Source organism: Pipra filicauda, unplaced genomic scaffold, assembly GCF_003945595.2.
Source record: "Pipra filicauda isolate LSUMZ 115617 unplaced genomic scaffold, ASM394559v2 scaffold15_size4787011_pilon, whole genome shotgun sequence".
Taxonomy (NCBI): Eukaryota; Metazoa; Chordata; class Aves; order Passeriformes; family Pipridae; genus Pipra; species Pipra filicauda.
This window is the reverse complement of record NW_024104096.1, coordinates 2,690,089-2,702,762: the sequence shown is the minus strand read 5'-3', so window position 1 is coordinate 2,702,762 and position 12,674 is coordinate 2,690,089. Positions and strand designations below refer to the sequence as shown.

General features: G+C 64.7%; 1 protein-coding gene across 2 annotated transcripts; it reads left to right on the top strand.

Annotated features, from left to right (window-relative positions):
- The first annotated feature begins 4,809 nt into the window (after window positions 1-4,809).
- Window positions 4,810-7,061, top strand: NKX2-3 (NK2 homeobox 3). 2 transcript variants are annotated; one of them, XM_027710974.2, is made up of 2 exons: window positions 4,810-5,303; window positions 5,989-7,061. In XM_027710974.2, the coding sequence occupies exons 1-2, from the start codon at window positions 4,961-4,963 to the stop codon at window positions 6,627-6,629; spliced, it is 984 nt and encodes a 327-aa protein (XP_027566775.1). In that variant the 5' UTR covers window positions 4,810-4,960; the 3' UTR covers window positions 6,630-7,061. The 2 variants fall into 2 exon arrangements, with proteins under 2 accessions (XP_027566775.1, XP_027566774.1); XM_027710973.2 differs by having other exon boundaries at window positions 4,920-5,313; window positions 5,993-6,846.
- The last annotated feature ends 5,613 nt before the right edge of the window (window positions 7,062-12,674 follow it).

Sequence of the window (12,674 nt, the reverse complement as noted above, 5' to 3'; positions counted from 1 at the left end):
TGCTGGGCCTCTGCTGAAGGATGAATTTCAGCCTGGCTTCTTAACTTCATGGGCGCAAACGTGCAACAACGGTTTCTGAAGCAAGGAGCAAAGATGCTCCCAGAAAGCCTGTGGGGTGTTCTCTAGCAAAGGGCTGGTATACGTATGCCTGCAGCAGCGTCCTCCTTCTGCTGGACAGGGAACCCTCTCATGAGCATGAGCAGTAACTGTGATTTATGACAGCTTCTACTCCAGAGGAAGAAGTGTTTTGCTACCCTCTGCACATCCACAGTCATGAGGTTGTGTTGTGCAGCAGGGTGGCTCTGTGAAGCCTGGATATCCTCTGTGCACAAGAGATGCCACATAAAAGCAGGCAGAAGGAGGTCCTTGGCACTGGCTTTTCCTATCCTGCATTGCCTTAGATGTAGGATGACCTTACCTGCTCCTGCAAGTTGGCTCTCACAGATCAGTGAGCCTCAGTTTCAGAAGCCCATTAGGCACTGAAATCAAAGGCAGTCTTCCCTTTGGTGTCCAAGTTTACTGAGTTCCCCTTGCTGTAATGGCCAGCACCTTTGCATGTGCTGCTCCTGTGTCCCAAAGTGCTGACCAATGAATGTTGCACGCAGCTACTGGTATCCCCCAAGCTTCTACCTTGAAAACATATGTGTTTCTCAGTATGCTAAAGAGTCTGGTTCTGACCCTCACAAAACACATTTCTCATCGCGACTTTATTTTGGGACATATTTCCAAGCCATACATCCCTGCAAGAACTGTGAAGCAAAAGTAAATCAGCAAATGCCAGTGGAGCAAGAAAGTACTGCAGTGTATTTCTCGAGAAAATGGACATTAGTTGGCTGGTTCTCGGCCAAGCCAAGCAAGGTGGTTCTCAGGATCCAGAGAGGTGGAGGCAGGTGTGAAGTGGCAGACCCAAAGGGGCAGGACAGTCTAGGCACTGCCTGGGCACGGAGGGTACAGAGCAGTGGGAGACAGCCTGTTGCTGGGCGAGAATGCAGCAGCCCTTGCCTGGACCTGGCTCTGCCGCCTGCAGAAGCCCTCTGCTCTCCTGAGGAATACAGATAACGTTTCTTTTCAGAATTGTGAAAAAGCGTCATTCCTGTGCAAGTGGCAAGGCAGGGATAAAAGCCATCCTTTCTCCCGGGAGATGTGACCGGGATGGTGGACTAAAGGAGGGCGTCCGGGTCGGGAGCTGCCGGCGGAGCCACTCCGTGTTCGCTCCTCCCGGAGCCCCCCAGGCGCGCCCGCTTGCACCGTGCGGGGCGCCGAAGCTGGGTGCGGGAGAGCCAGAGCCGGGAGCGGGCGGAGCGCGGTGCCGTGCCGTGCGGGACCGGGCGGGCCCACTGCTGGCAGGTGACCGCGGCGTGCGAGGCCGGTGCGGGCCTGGACGGGCACGTCCCCACCTGCGGCCCCGGCGGGGGTTTGTTTTTGCCCTGGGACCGCCGCCTCTCCGCGTCGCGTCGCCGGCCCCGCCGTGCGGGGGCGTCCCCGGCGCGCTGCGGTTCTCACATAAATCAGGACCGAGCTCCTGGGAAAGGGCCATCCTTCACCGGGCGCTGCTGACAGAGAACGAGAACCAGACGGGCCCTGAGATAAACCACGGCGCGCAGCGTTTACACAAGGGCAGGCTCTGTGTAAATAGAGCCGGGCGCGGGGGGCAGCTCCCGGCGGCGCGGGTCCGCTCCGGCTGCGGCCCCAGCCCGCGGGCCGCCGGGCTCCCGGGGCGGCGGGCAGGTGACTACCGCCCGCCCAGCGCCTTCCGCCGCCGCGCCGCCGTCCCCCGTTGGCTCCCTGAGCACCGGGGCTGGAGACAGGGCCGGATTAGTGTGTTTGTTTGTTTACGGCCATTAGCGCGGGGCCGGCTCCAGCACTCCGCACCCGCGAGACTAATGGAGCAATTAGCAGCCCCGGGACTGATAGCATCGCCCCGAGCGAGGCCCCCGGCCGCGGCCGCTGCTACCGGGCTGCCTGCGCCCGGCGCCCTGGGTCGGGCATGGGCTGCCCGCCCGCCGCGATGTGCGCGGCCGCTGCAGGGCTGCTGCTCGCTCCCCGGGCCCGGGGGGGCTCTTGGCTCTCTTGGCTCCTCTGCAGCATCCGCAAGGCAAGCTCCATCCATTACAATAATCCCCTGTCTAAACAGAGCGCAGGAACGGCCGGGACAACAAGACCGCGCTGTAAACAGAGCTCAGGGGACGCCGCTAATGATATAAATAAAATAACCATTAATAGCCCTGTGACCCCAGCCCAGCCGGTTTGGGAAAGCCCCGGAGCCGACACCCGCCGGCAGGTACCGGGGCTGCCCCGCTTCTTCCCGTCCCTGTCTTTTGCACAGCGGCACTCCTCGTCTCGGTCCGGTCGTGCTCCTTGGCGCCAGCCGCCCGCTACGGGCATTGTCGGGCCCGACCGTCTCCCCAGTTCCCAGCTGCAAACTCGCCGCCGACCCGTCTCCACCAAAGGGGGGATGCTGGCTGGCATGGCGGGAAGGTGCTGGCTCGGTTACCGCACCGGGAGCACCGGCGGGTGATGAGGCGGCCGCAGGAAAGGCCAGGGTAACACGGGGTGCTCCCAGGCCTGTCGGGGCCCGGCCGCGGCTTGCTCCCTCCGCGGGGCCTGGGTTCTTCGAGCAGTCCGTGTGGCCGGCAGCGGCACAAATGAGCGGGTCTCAGCGGGAGAACCACTCGCACCGCCGGGGAGACGTCCAGAAGCGTCGTTTCTGCCTGGGTCGGGCTCCCGGAGCCCGTAGGCCGCGCCTGGCGATCGGCCTGGCGATCCCTTGTCCGGGATCCGGCTGCGGGTGGGAAGGGCGATGGCGCCAGGCGACCCAGAGCCGGCCGGGGCCGCGCCCTCGGCACAGAGCTGCTTCTCCCGCAGACGGCCGGCCAGGCGGACATCGACTGTGGCCCGCCGGCAGTCCTTAATGCCGCCAGCACCGAGGGCACCGGACCCTGACGCTGCTCTCCCCGCCGCTGGGCTCCCGGGGAGAGCGGTGCCGTGCAGAGCCCTGCCCTCGCCGCGCGGCCGCCGGGCCCCGGGCCCCGAGGCTGGCGGGAGCGGCCCGGGACGGTGGCGGATGTGTAACACCGATAAGGAGCTAATTGTTACTAATTGTTTTCGGGGCCCCGGCAGCGAGTCAGCGCCGGGCTTCTCCGCGCACCGGCGGCGTGAGGCAGAGTGGAGCCCCGGTCAGGCCTGGTTACTGCGAACGCCCTTCCCCGTCCACCGTCCGGGCAGCAGGAGAGCGTCCTGCACCGGGAGCGGGCGGGGAGCGGCGAGAAGAAACTGAATCGCCGTGATTTACGGCGAGAGGTCTGAAGCGGCGCGGGGGCAACGGTCCACTGCGCCGGGGGAACGGGAACGGGCTCCGCCGCGGGACCGGTAGCACACGAGCTGCGGCGAAGTGTGCAAGACTCGGGCTCCCGTCCCGGGCTGCGCCACCAGTAAATGGGTGTGCGGGAAGACGAAGAAAGGAGGGCACCGACAGAGCCGGTAAACGGCGCAGCTGCCGGACGGTAACAACACAAGGGAAGCTCCCGGGAAGCTCCCGCGAAGCCGCGGCGCCGGGACACTCACCTGCCCGGCGTACGCGCCTGGCGTACGCGCCCGGCTCCGGTGGCCTCCCCTCGGCGCCGATCCGAGCCCTGCGGGGCGGCAGGATTTTAATCAAAACGAAAAATCTCACCAGGGACTCCCTGCCCCTCCTTCGGTGCGCCCGCTCCCCGCGCCGCGGCAGCCCGGAGCCCTTGGAGGGCACCGGAGGCCGCGGAGAGCGCCGAGAGGCCGCGACGCCCCGCACCGCACCGCGGGGCTCGGCCGGTGCCCGGCGCAGCCCTGCGGCCGGGGGACCCGCAGTGCGGAGGAGCTCGGCAAGCTCATTCGGTGCGTCACCCGCCGGCACAGGGGCGAGATGGCTCCGCGGAGCCGCTTGCCGCTCATTACCGCAGGGAGAAACGAAAGAAAATGAAACGAAACGAAAGAAAACGAAAAACAACGAAAGGAAATACCGAAAAACGCGGTATCGCTCTTCCCACCCAGACCCACATTACTGCGGCCTCAGGCTGCCCGCCCGGCTCGGCCCGGTCCGCCCCGACTGGGCCTGGCGAGTGCGGGGCCCGATCCGGCGGCGGCGGCGAAGCGCGCTTTGCCCTGTGCGAACGGGTGTCGCACCGGCCGCGGTGAGCTGGGGCGGCCTGCAGGTTGGCCGGTCGCCGGAGGGTCTGCGGGGGCACCGGGAAATGCGGAGTGGGTCGGCTACGTGTACGTCGCATGGCTACGGTCCGTCCGGGACGGCGGGGTCGCCGCCGGCTCCGGAAGGGGTGCGGGGCGGCAGAGGTGAACCTCGCCTTCGCGCCGCATCCTGAGCGGCGGGACGCACTTGCGGGGCCAGGCGGGCGGCCGTGCTGGTGGGCCGGAGAGGTCGGCCCTTCCCGGCACCGGACCGAACCGTGTGCCAGCGGGGCGCGCCGGGGCGGGGGTCCCTACCTACCTACACGTGCTTAGCACTGGGGGGCGCGGCGGCCGCGGCTCTCTGCGGGAACCCCGACCCCGACGCACCGTCCCCGCGCCCGCCGGGCGGGTGCCGGGCCGGCGGGGCGCTCTGCGGGGAAGCGGCCTCCCCGAGTGCAGCCTTAATACATTGCTATTTCTGGCCGGGCGGCCGGAGCCGGGCAGGGGGCCGGCTCTGCCTCCCCCTCCCTCCAATGGCGAGGCCGCCCCCGGCCCCTCCTTGCCGTGACGTGCCGGCCCGGGGCAGAGGAGGCTCCCGAGCCCTTGGCTGTCCCTGCAGAAGCTGTAACAAAACGCAGACCCCCAGCGCCGAGCTAATGGAGGCAACTTAGACAGGAGCAGGCGCGGCCCCTCGTCTCTCGGCGCTGCCCGCTCCCCCCGCACCGGGAGCGGCGCTCCCCGCCGAGCAGCCTCCCGATCGCTGCCGGGCCCGCGGGACTGCCTGGCCGCTTGCGCTGCCCCGATGATGTTACCGAGCCCCGTCACCTCCACACCTTTCTCTGTCAAAGACATCCTCAACCTGGAGCAGCAGCAGGACCCACACTATGGGGCCCAGCTCCCGCACCACCTGGAGCACCACTTCCACCCCGCCGCCTGCCTGCTGGCGGCCGCCGACGGCCCCCGCTTCTCCGACGGCGAGGAGGAAGAGGAGGAGGAGAAGCTCTCCTACCTGAGCCCTATGGCAGCGCCCGGCAGCCAGGCGGACGCGCGGATCTCCGCCGACAACTACGTTCACGCTGTGCTGCGTGGCTCCTGCGAGGCTCCCGGCCCGGGAGAAGAGCTGGACCCCGCGGTCCGCGACCCAAGTGAGTATGGGCTCCGCCGCGCTCCCCCACACTGTACCGCCCCGCCGGGACGGGCCCGCGCTAGCTCGCCGTGGTGAATTCCCAACTCTCTGGGCATCGCACCGCGAAGCCCCGGTCCTGGCGCTGCAGACCGGTCCACGTCCCCTCTCCGTGTCGAGCCGGGACCGGCCCGTCGCGGGGCTGCCACCGCCCTCCTCCGCGCCCGGCTCGCCACCTCCCTGGGTAGTGCCACTGCGGGAAGAGCCTCCGCAAGGCCCCGATCCGGAGCTGCCGGATCAGGCCCGCGCCCCGCAGCTTTGGTAGTGGGGAGGGAGGACCGGGGCGGGTTGGGCCCAACGCGCACCCGCTGCGGCGAGGCCCGGCGGCGGAGCAGGTGCCCGGCGCCGTGCGCGGCGTGTCCCCGGGGCTCACCTTGAGGTGCCGCAGCAGTAACGTGGCAGCCGCCCCGGAGGGGACGTGCCCGGCCCTGCCGCCCAAATCGGGCCCTCGCAAACGCAGGTGGTGTCGGAGGCGACCGGTCCCGGGACTGCCTCCTCACTCGCACGGCGGTGCCCCGACGGGCGCGTAGCGGCTCGGGGTCGGCCGGGGCGCGGCGCGGAGCTCTCGCCCGCGGGTGGGGCCCGGCGGGAGCAGCGAGCGCCCGGCGTCTGCGAGGCGCAGTCGTGACCTGTGCTCCCCCGTGCAGAGAGCTGCGTCCTGAAGAAGCCGCTGGACGCGACGGAGAAAACGGAGGAGGCAGAGAGGCCGAAGCAGCGGAGCCGGAGGAAGCCGCGCGTCCTCTTCTCTCAGGCTCAGGTCTTCGAGCTGGAGCGTCGGTTCAAGCAGCAGCGTTACCTGTCAGCGCCCGAGCGGGAGCACCTGGCCAGCAGCCTGAAGCTCACCTCCACGCAGGTGAAGATCTGGTTCCAGAACCGGCGCTACAAGTGCAAGCGGCAGCGCCAGGACAAGTCGCTGGAGCTGGGCGGCCCCGCGGCCCCGCCGCCGCCGCGCAGGGTGGCCGTGCCCGTGCTGGTCCGCGACGGCAAGCCGTGCCTCGGTGGGTCGCAGGGCTACAGCTCGGCGTACAACGGGCCCTACTCCTACAATGGCTTCCCCGCCTACGGCTATGGCAACGCCGCCTCCTACAACCCCGGCTACGGCTGCACCTACCCGGCAGGCACCGGCGGCGCCTCCATGCAAGCCGCCTGCAGCCCGGCGGCGGCCGCCGGCCCCTTCGTGAACGTGGGCGGCCTGGGGGGCTTCAGCGGCGGCGGCCAGCCGCTGCACCAGGCGGCGGCGGGGCCGTCCTGCGGCCAGGGAGCACTGCAGGGCATTCGGGCCTGGTAGCCCGCACGCACTGAGGGTCGGGAGCGGACCGACAGGACGGCCTAGCGGCTCCGGGGCCCCGTTATCACCCGCACCGCAGCCCGGCTGCGCGCCGCGCACCCTGGACCGGAGGCGGCGGCGGGACGGCGCAGCGGCACCCCGGCTCTCCCGCGGGCATCGGTGCGGGGCCTGCGACGGACGGAGCGAAGCGGCGCGGCAGGACGGGTCCTCCCGAGCCCGCAGCGAAGCGCTGCCGCACCGCGGAGCCGCCGGGACGGACGGCCGGACGGCCGAGCCGGGCGGGCCGGAGCCGATCGTGCCGCGCTAGCGGAGCAGCTTTGCTTGTAAAAAGCCGACGGCGGGGCCCGGTGGTGCCGCGGCCCCTCTATCTACTTTGTATCGGTCACTGCCAGCGCCAGCTCGCCCAGTCAGTCAATAAACCAGGTGCAATATTCGCCACCCGATCCTCCTTCGCCCACCAGTCGGTGCCCGGTGGCGGGACGGTCGCCGCGTCGTGCCCACGGGGCAGGGCGGCCCGACCGGCTTGTGAGCGTGCCAAGGGCGCTGAATGGGGCCGCGCAGCTCAGAGCCGGGCCCATTGTGGCCGCCGGGCCGGCGCTGAAAGGAGCCGCCGAGGAAGGTAGCGGGAATAGGCGCTTATTGGATTCGGGAACAAAAGGTGTGGCAGGGAGGCGAGGGACAAAGGGGCCCCGGCGCCGAGATTGACGGGCCGCTTTGCCCCCCACTGAGGCCCAGGCCCGGCGCTTTATGCGCGGGGGCTGCAGAAACGTGCTAGGTTTTGTTCCCCTTTCTGGGAGCGCAGGGGAAGAGGAGGGGGGTCCGCGGGCCGCTGATTAGGGCCGGCCGGGCCGGGCAGTCTGAATGCCGGGGCATTATTGCTACATGTTCAGCCATTTCGCTCGATTGCAGGGGGAGGGGGCGGCCGAGGCCCCCGAGCCCCGCGGGACCGGCCGCGGGGTCGCCCACCCGCCAGCCCCGTCCCGAGCCGGCCCGTCCCGTCGCCGCTGCCGCGGCGCTCTCGGGGCGGTCGCGGCCCCACTGCCGCGGCTCCGCCTGTGCCGTGCGGGTCCCACCGAGCCCCGCCGCCGGGGCCGGAGGCCGTTGGAGAGGGCCGGACACCCGCAGAGCCCCGTCTGGCTCACCGCGGGCGGCAACGGGGACCAGGGGCGCCGGGAGCTCTCCCGTGCCGTCCCGCACATCTGCCCGGCGGCGACGCTGGATCTCCAGAGGTGTTTCCAGCGGAGCCTTCTTGAAGCCGCCGGCACGATTGCAGACCCGGGGCTCAATATGCTACTCCTGTTACCCAGAGCTGCCCACCGTGACGTCCCCTCGACCTCCTCCCTGTGTGTTGTGTGACAGTCCCTCTGCCACGAGCAGAGGACCAGGCTGCCTCGCAGAAGCTGCAGGTAACGACGGTTCACGCTACTAAACCCGGGTTTACGCTGCACATTCCCACCATTCAATCAGGACGTGCACCCTTGGGGTTTGCTGTTTGACGGGAACCGGAGAAATTCTTTCCAGTGCAGCACTGCAGGGACAGAGTGGGCAACCAGCAGGCCCCGGAGCCCGTCTCGGCACGGCACCCCGCTGTCCCACGAGCTACCCCGAGGCCGGCAGGCTCCACGGGGCCGGCGCTGGGAGAGGATGCGGCACACCCAGCTGATTGTTTGCTGGATGGCAGTAAGGTGTCACAGGAGAGGAAGCCCAGGCCCCACTCTTGGCTTTAGGAGATGAGTGGTTAGGGCCTTGTGGTCTCGTGGGTAGAAACAGGATAGCCAAGAACAAAGGTAATGCGCTCTCTTTGCAGCAGCAGTCAGGCTGAGGAGATTTGTCTCTGCCATAGGAAAGAGTTGCATTTTCCTCCATGTTCTGCCAGACTGTTGTCTATAAAGATAAGGGACCCATGTGAGTTCATGTCTTGGTGTGCAAGTCAGAGGAACTGCAACCACAATAGAAGCTCCTCCAAAATCAGGGTGTTGGAGAGGAGTTCCCAGCTTAACACATCATCTCAAAGTATTTGGCAGCTGGTTAGAAATCCAGTGCATCTCAGCAGCGCACAGAGGCTCAGGATGAGACCAGAGCCCTGGTGTGGGACATGCTGCCCGTGTGTGTAGTCACAGTCTCTAGAGTATGGGCAGTTAGGCAAAGGGAAGGGGCACACAGAGACCCCACAACTATGTAGCAAGAGGCGATGCTGGGCAGTACCAGCATTTTCCAGCACCAGCAGTATCCATTATTGCCATAGCTGTGAGGTCAGTATTGTGCTCACCCCACTTGTGCCTGGTCACAACCCTAGTCCTGTTCTCCCTGTGCAGAGCTGGAACAGTGCCCAGCTGGGGGATGCTGGGAGGCCTGACTGCAGGCTGATGTGGCATGGCAGTGGAAGTTTCTAGATGTCCACCATAGCGAGCCCCATTCCTGGGACAGATCCCAGCTGTCCCACCAGCTCAGACTGGGGGAAGGGCAAGGGCTAAGTGGGAGGGACCCCTCTGCAGAGCCTCACCCAGAGCCCCTGAGCTGATGGGGAGTACAAAGTGGCACAAAGAGCCAGCGGTACTGGAGGACCTGGAGTAGGGCGGCAGAAACGAAGTACTCCAAAGAGGAGGAACAGCTGGTGGAGGTCAGTGGGAGGGAGATGGTGGGAGATCGCAGATTGGACAGGCTGCCCAGGGAGGGGAGACACAATGGAGGGAAGTTGCTGCGTGGCTGTGCTGGAGGCAATGCCCGCCTGTAACGTGCCCCACACCCTGGGACAAAGTGGGATGCTGCTCATGGGGTGAGAGGCACCAGGAAATCCCTGGTGGAAATCCCTTCAACATGGTCCCATCCTGTGATGGTGGCATAGCAGAGGGACTTCAGGGAGGGAGAGATGGGGAGGACCATGACCAAGGGGCAGAGGGTGTGTATTTCTTCCTGGTTGATTGGGGGGGTTTACTGCTGTTTGGGAATCAAGATGGAAGTTGCCAATTGATTTCCAAGAGGGATGAGGTTTCTAAGACAGTGCACTAACTTAAAGGAAAGGAGGGACTCTTGGGGTAGCTAGGCTTTAACTCCCAAGCCTCAGACCCACTCTGTGCACAGGCTCCAGTTGTGTTTTTCATTCAAGTTTCCTGGCCAAGGAGGAGCCCATGAGCAGAACTTGTCTCTGTCCAGTGGTTCCTGGGGAGGCTTGATCCAAACCCCAGTTCTGCCTGGTTTTCTGAGGCCTTTCCATCATGCTCAGGATCACACAGGAGCAGTGCTGTTCCTTCCGCAGCACCACAGATATGCTCTGGTTTCCTCTCCTTCCTGTCATCTTTTTCCATTTCTCCCTCCCTGCTGCTGAGGTCATCCCTCCCCCTTATATCCTTCATCCTTCTCTCTTCACCACTCCCTGCCATCAGCAAGGAGCTCACCTGGGCATAGAGGGAGATGGGTGCTCCCAGAGAGGCTGGCCAGGCTGCCCACGGACCTGGGCAGACCTCGCTGAGTTCTGGTCCCATCTACTTCAACCCGGACACAGCCACCTCCTGCTGCCTTGGGCCTGGGAACCTGGGGACCCAGCTGTGTGCTGGGGTGGTGCCCAGCTCTCGCCCCTCTATTTTGGATGATTTTGGAGTGGCAGCTCCTGCTCTGCAGAGCTTCCCACTGCAGCCACTCCATGCCTTGAGCTGGGAGCTGCCAAGGCTGCTTGGCCACCGGGGCTCTGCAGAGCTAAGAGGTCTCAGATGCTGGAAGCTCCTCCTGGCAATGGCAATATGATGTTGTCACACAAGCACTCTCCAGTGCCAAGAAGGCTGTGGCCAGCCATGGATCAGGTAATTAAATTAAAATACTGTACCTGTGCTATGGAGCCTCCAGAGAGGCTTTCTCACACTACTTGTCTGCCAGCACGAGGGCCAGGGACCTACCTCCCTTCCTTGGATGAGTCACTGCATCACAAAGTAACTACACCTGACTAAGTGGGATGATGGGACTCGCATGTTTTAGCCGTTCCTTCTCCCTGCAACGGTGAGACTGGGCACAGTGCTGCCATGAGAGATCCAGGTATCCCACGAGGGATCCACTCTAATCCCACAAGGGATTCAGATGATCCGTCCAGAGAGGGGGCCTGCATCTTTGTCCCCTTTAGAGCAGAGTGCTGCTGAAGGTCAGAGCTGCCCTTGTGGCCTGCCAGAGCCCTTCCCAGCTGCATCATGCCACCGTCCCCCGCCTAGGCAGTAAAACCCACAGGCATTTCCCCAGGGACGACCCTTCTCCGCGCCCAAGGCTGCTGCAGGCAGGCGGTGCCGGGGCCAGCGGGGTCCCGAAGTGCTGCCTGGAATCCTCTGGTCCCCTGGGCTGCCAGCAGGGACAGCTGCTCCCGGGGCCTGTCCCCAAGCGAGATACGCCACCGCCATCTATCGGCCAGCGGCAGGGGACAGGGAGCGACAGGCACCCCTCTGTCCTCGCCATCTCGCGCCGCGGGGGCTCCGCGGCTTATGCTGGCTCGGTTCGGGGGTGCCCGAGTCCCCCTGCAAGGCTTGGAGGGCAGCAGAGCATCCAGGTAGGGTCTCGCCTCCCCGCTGGGAACAGCAGTGGGACAGACTGGACATCGTGAATGCTGGGCTGGTTGTGTGGGCTCTGGACAGACTAGTGTCTCCCCACGGCAGAGCCCAGCGGGAGCTGAGGGTCTCCAGATCCGCGCAGGAGCACTGCTGCACCGGGCAGCACCACCGGGGCTTGTGCACTCAGCAAAAGCAATCACCCACCTGCCCCTACTGCATGGGTGCAGTGGGAGAGCTGGAGACAAGGCTGGTGTCCCCTGCCAGCCTCTAGCCACCATGCAGGCCCCTTTCCAGGGAGCAATGCTTTGCACTGCGTTCTTTTAGCTGAGCACAAGCACCCAGTGTGTCTCTGTGAGATACCCAGCAAATTTCCAGCTCTGATTATCTTCTCTGTCCCAAAGTGGTGCAATTCACCTAGTGCCAGGAGCCCCTCTAAACCTTCTGATGCCCTGGCACTGCCCACAGCTTCCAGCTAATGTTCTGCAAGTTCTTGACCATATGATGGCTGTGGCGTCCAGCACCTGGTGCCTGTCACAGCTGTGTCCTCACCAGAGGGAGCTGTGTCCCACATGAAGACACAGCCCAGTTTTGGCCCAGTTCCCTACCTTTTTTATAGCCCCTGGCAATGCTCCAGGCTCCAAACTGCTCAGGTCTAATGGGCACCCAAAGGTGCCAGGGACAGAGAGGAAGGCTGCTTGGATTTGCATTTCTCCTGGCACCCACCTAGCCATGAAAACGTGGTTGGTCTGTGCCCTGTCAGGAGGCTCTTATGTCATTCCAAATGCCATAGTGTCCTGGGGTGCATTGCAGGGTTTCTCTGGGGCTAATGCTGGCCACCAGTGCAATATCTGGAGGCATGCTAGGTCAAGGAGGTTAAGGCCAGAGCCCCCTCCCACAATCTCCTGGAACAACCTTTGCTTCAGCTGCTTTTGAGGATGATCCCAGAGCAGGCTGTAGTGTCACAGCATGTCTGAGCTGTCCCCGCTGTCCTCACCTATGTGAAGACACTTGGGAGAGTAACCCTTGCTGCCACCCCAGTCTAGCCCAGGAGCAGCTCTTCTCCCACCTCTGTCACCTTTCCAACACGACATGCCATCTTTTCACACCCCAGCTTCATTCAGGCAGTATCTTCCCAGGGCCACTTTGCAGCCCCTTGTTGGAGGACTTCAACACATAACCCTGCACTAAGTATGGGTATTACCAATATCTCCCTATCAAAACAGACATGTCAAGAGTTGTCCCAGCTCAGGGGATTGATTCCTCTAGTGGTTCTTTACAGCCAAGAAAGCAGGCTTTCAGCCTCAGCTTTACCTTTCAGGCTATATTCCCTGCCTAGAAAGGGAAATAGCCTTTCAGGCCATGCTCGAACTGAGCCAGGCAGGCTGGGACCAGCTCAGCCAGGAGTTGTCTCTCCACAGTTTAACCCGAGCAGCAACGTGGGTCAGAAGAGGGTTTCCCAGGCCCACCAGAGGCAATATCTGCTCTGTTTCCAGGCAGCCCCAGCGCTCACATTTACCAC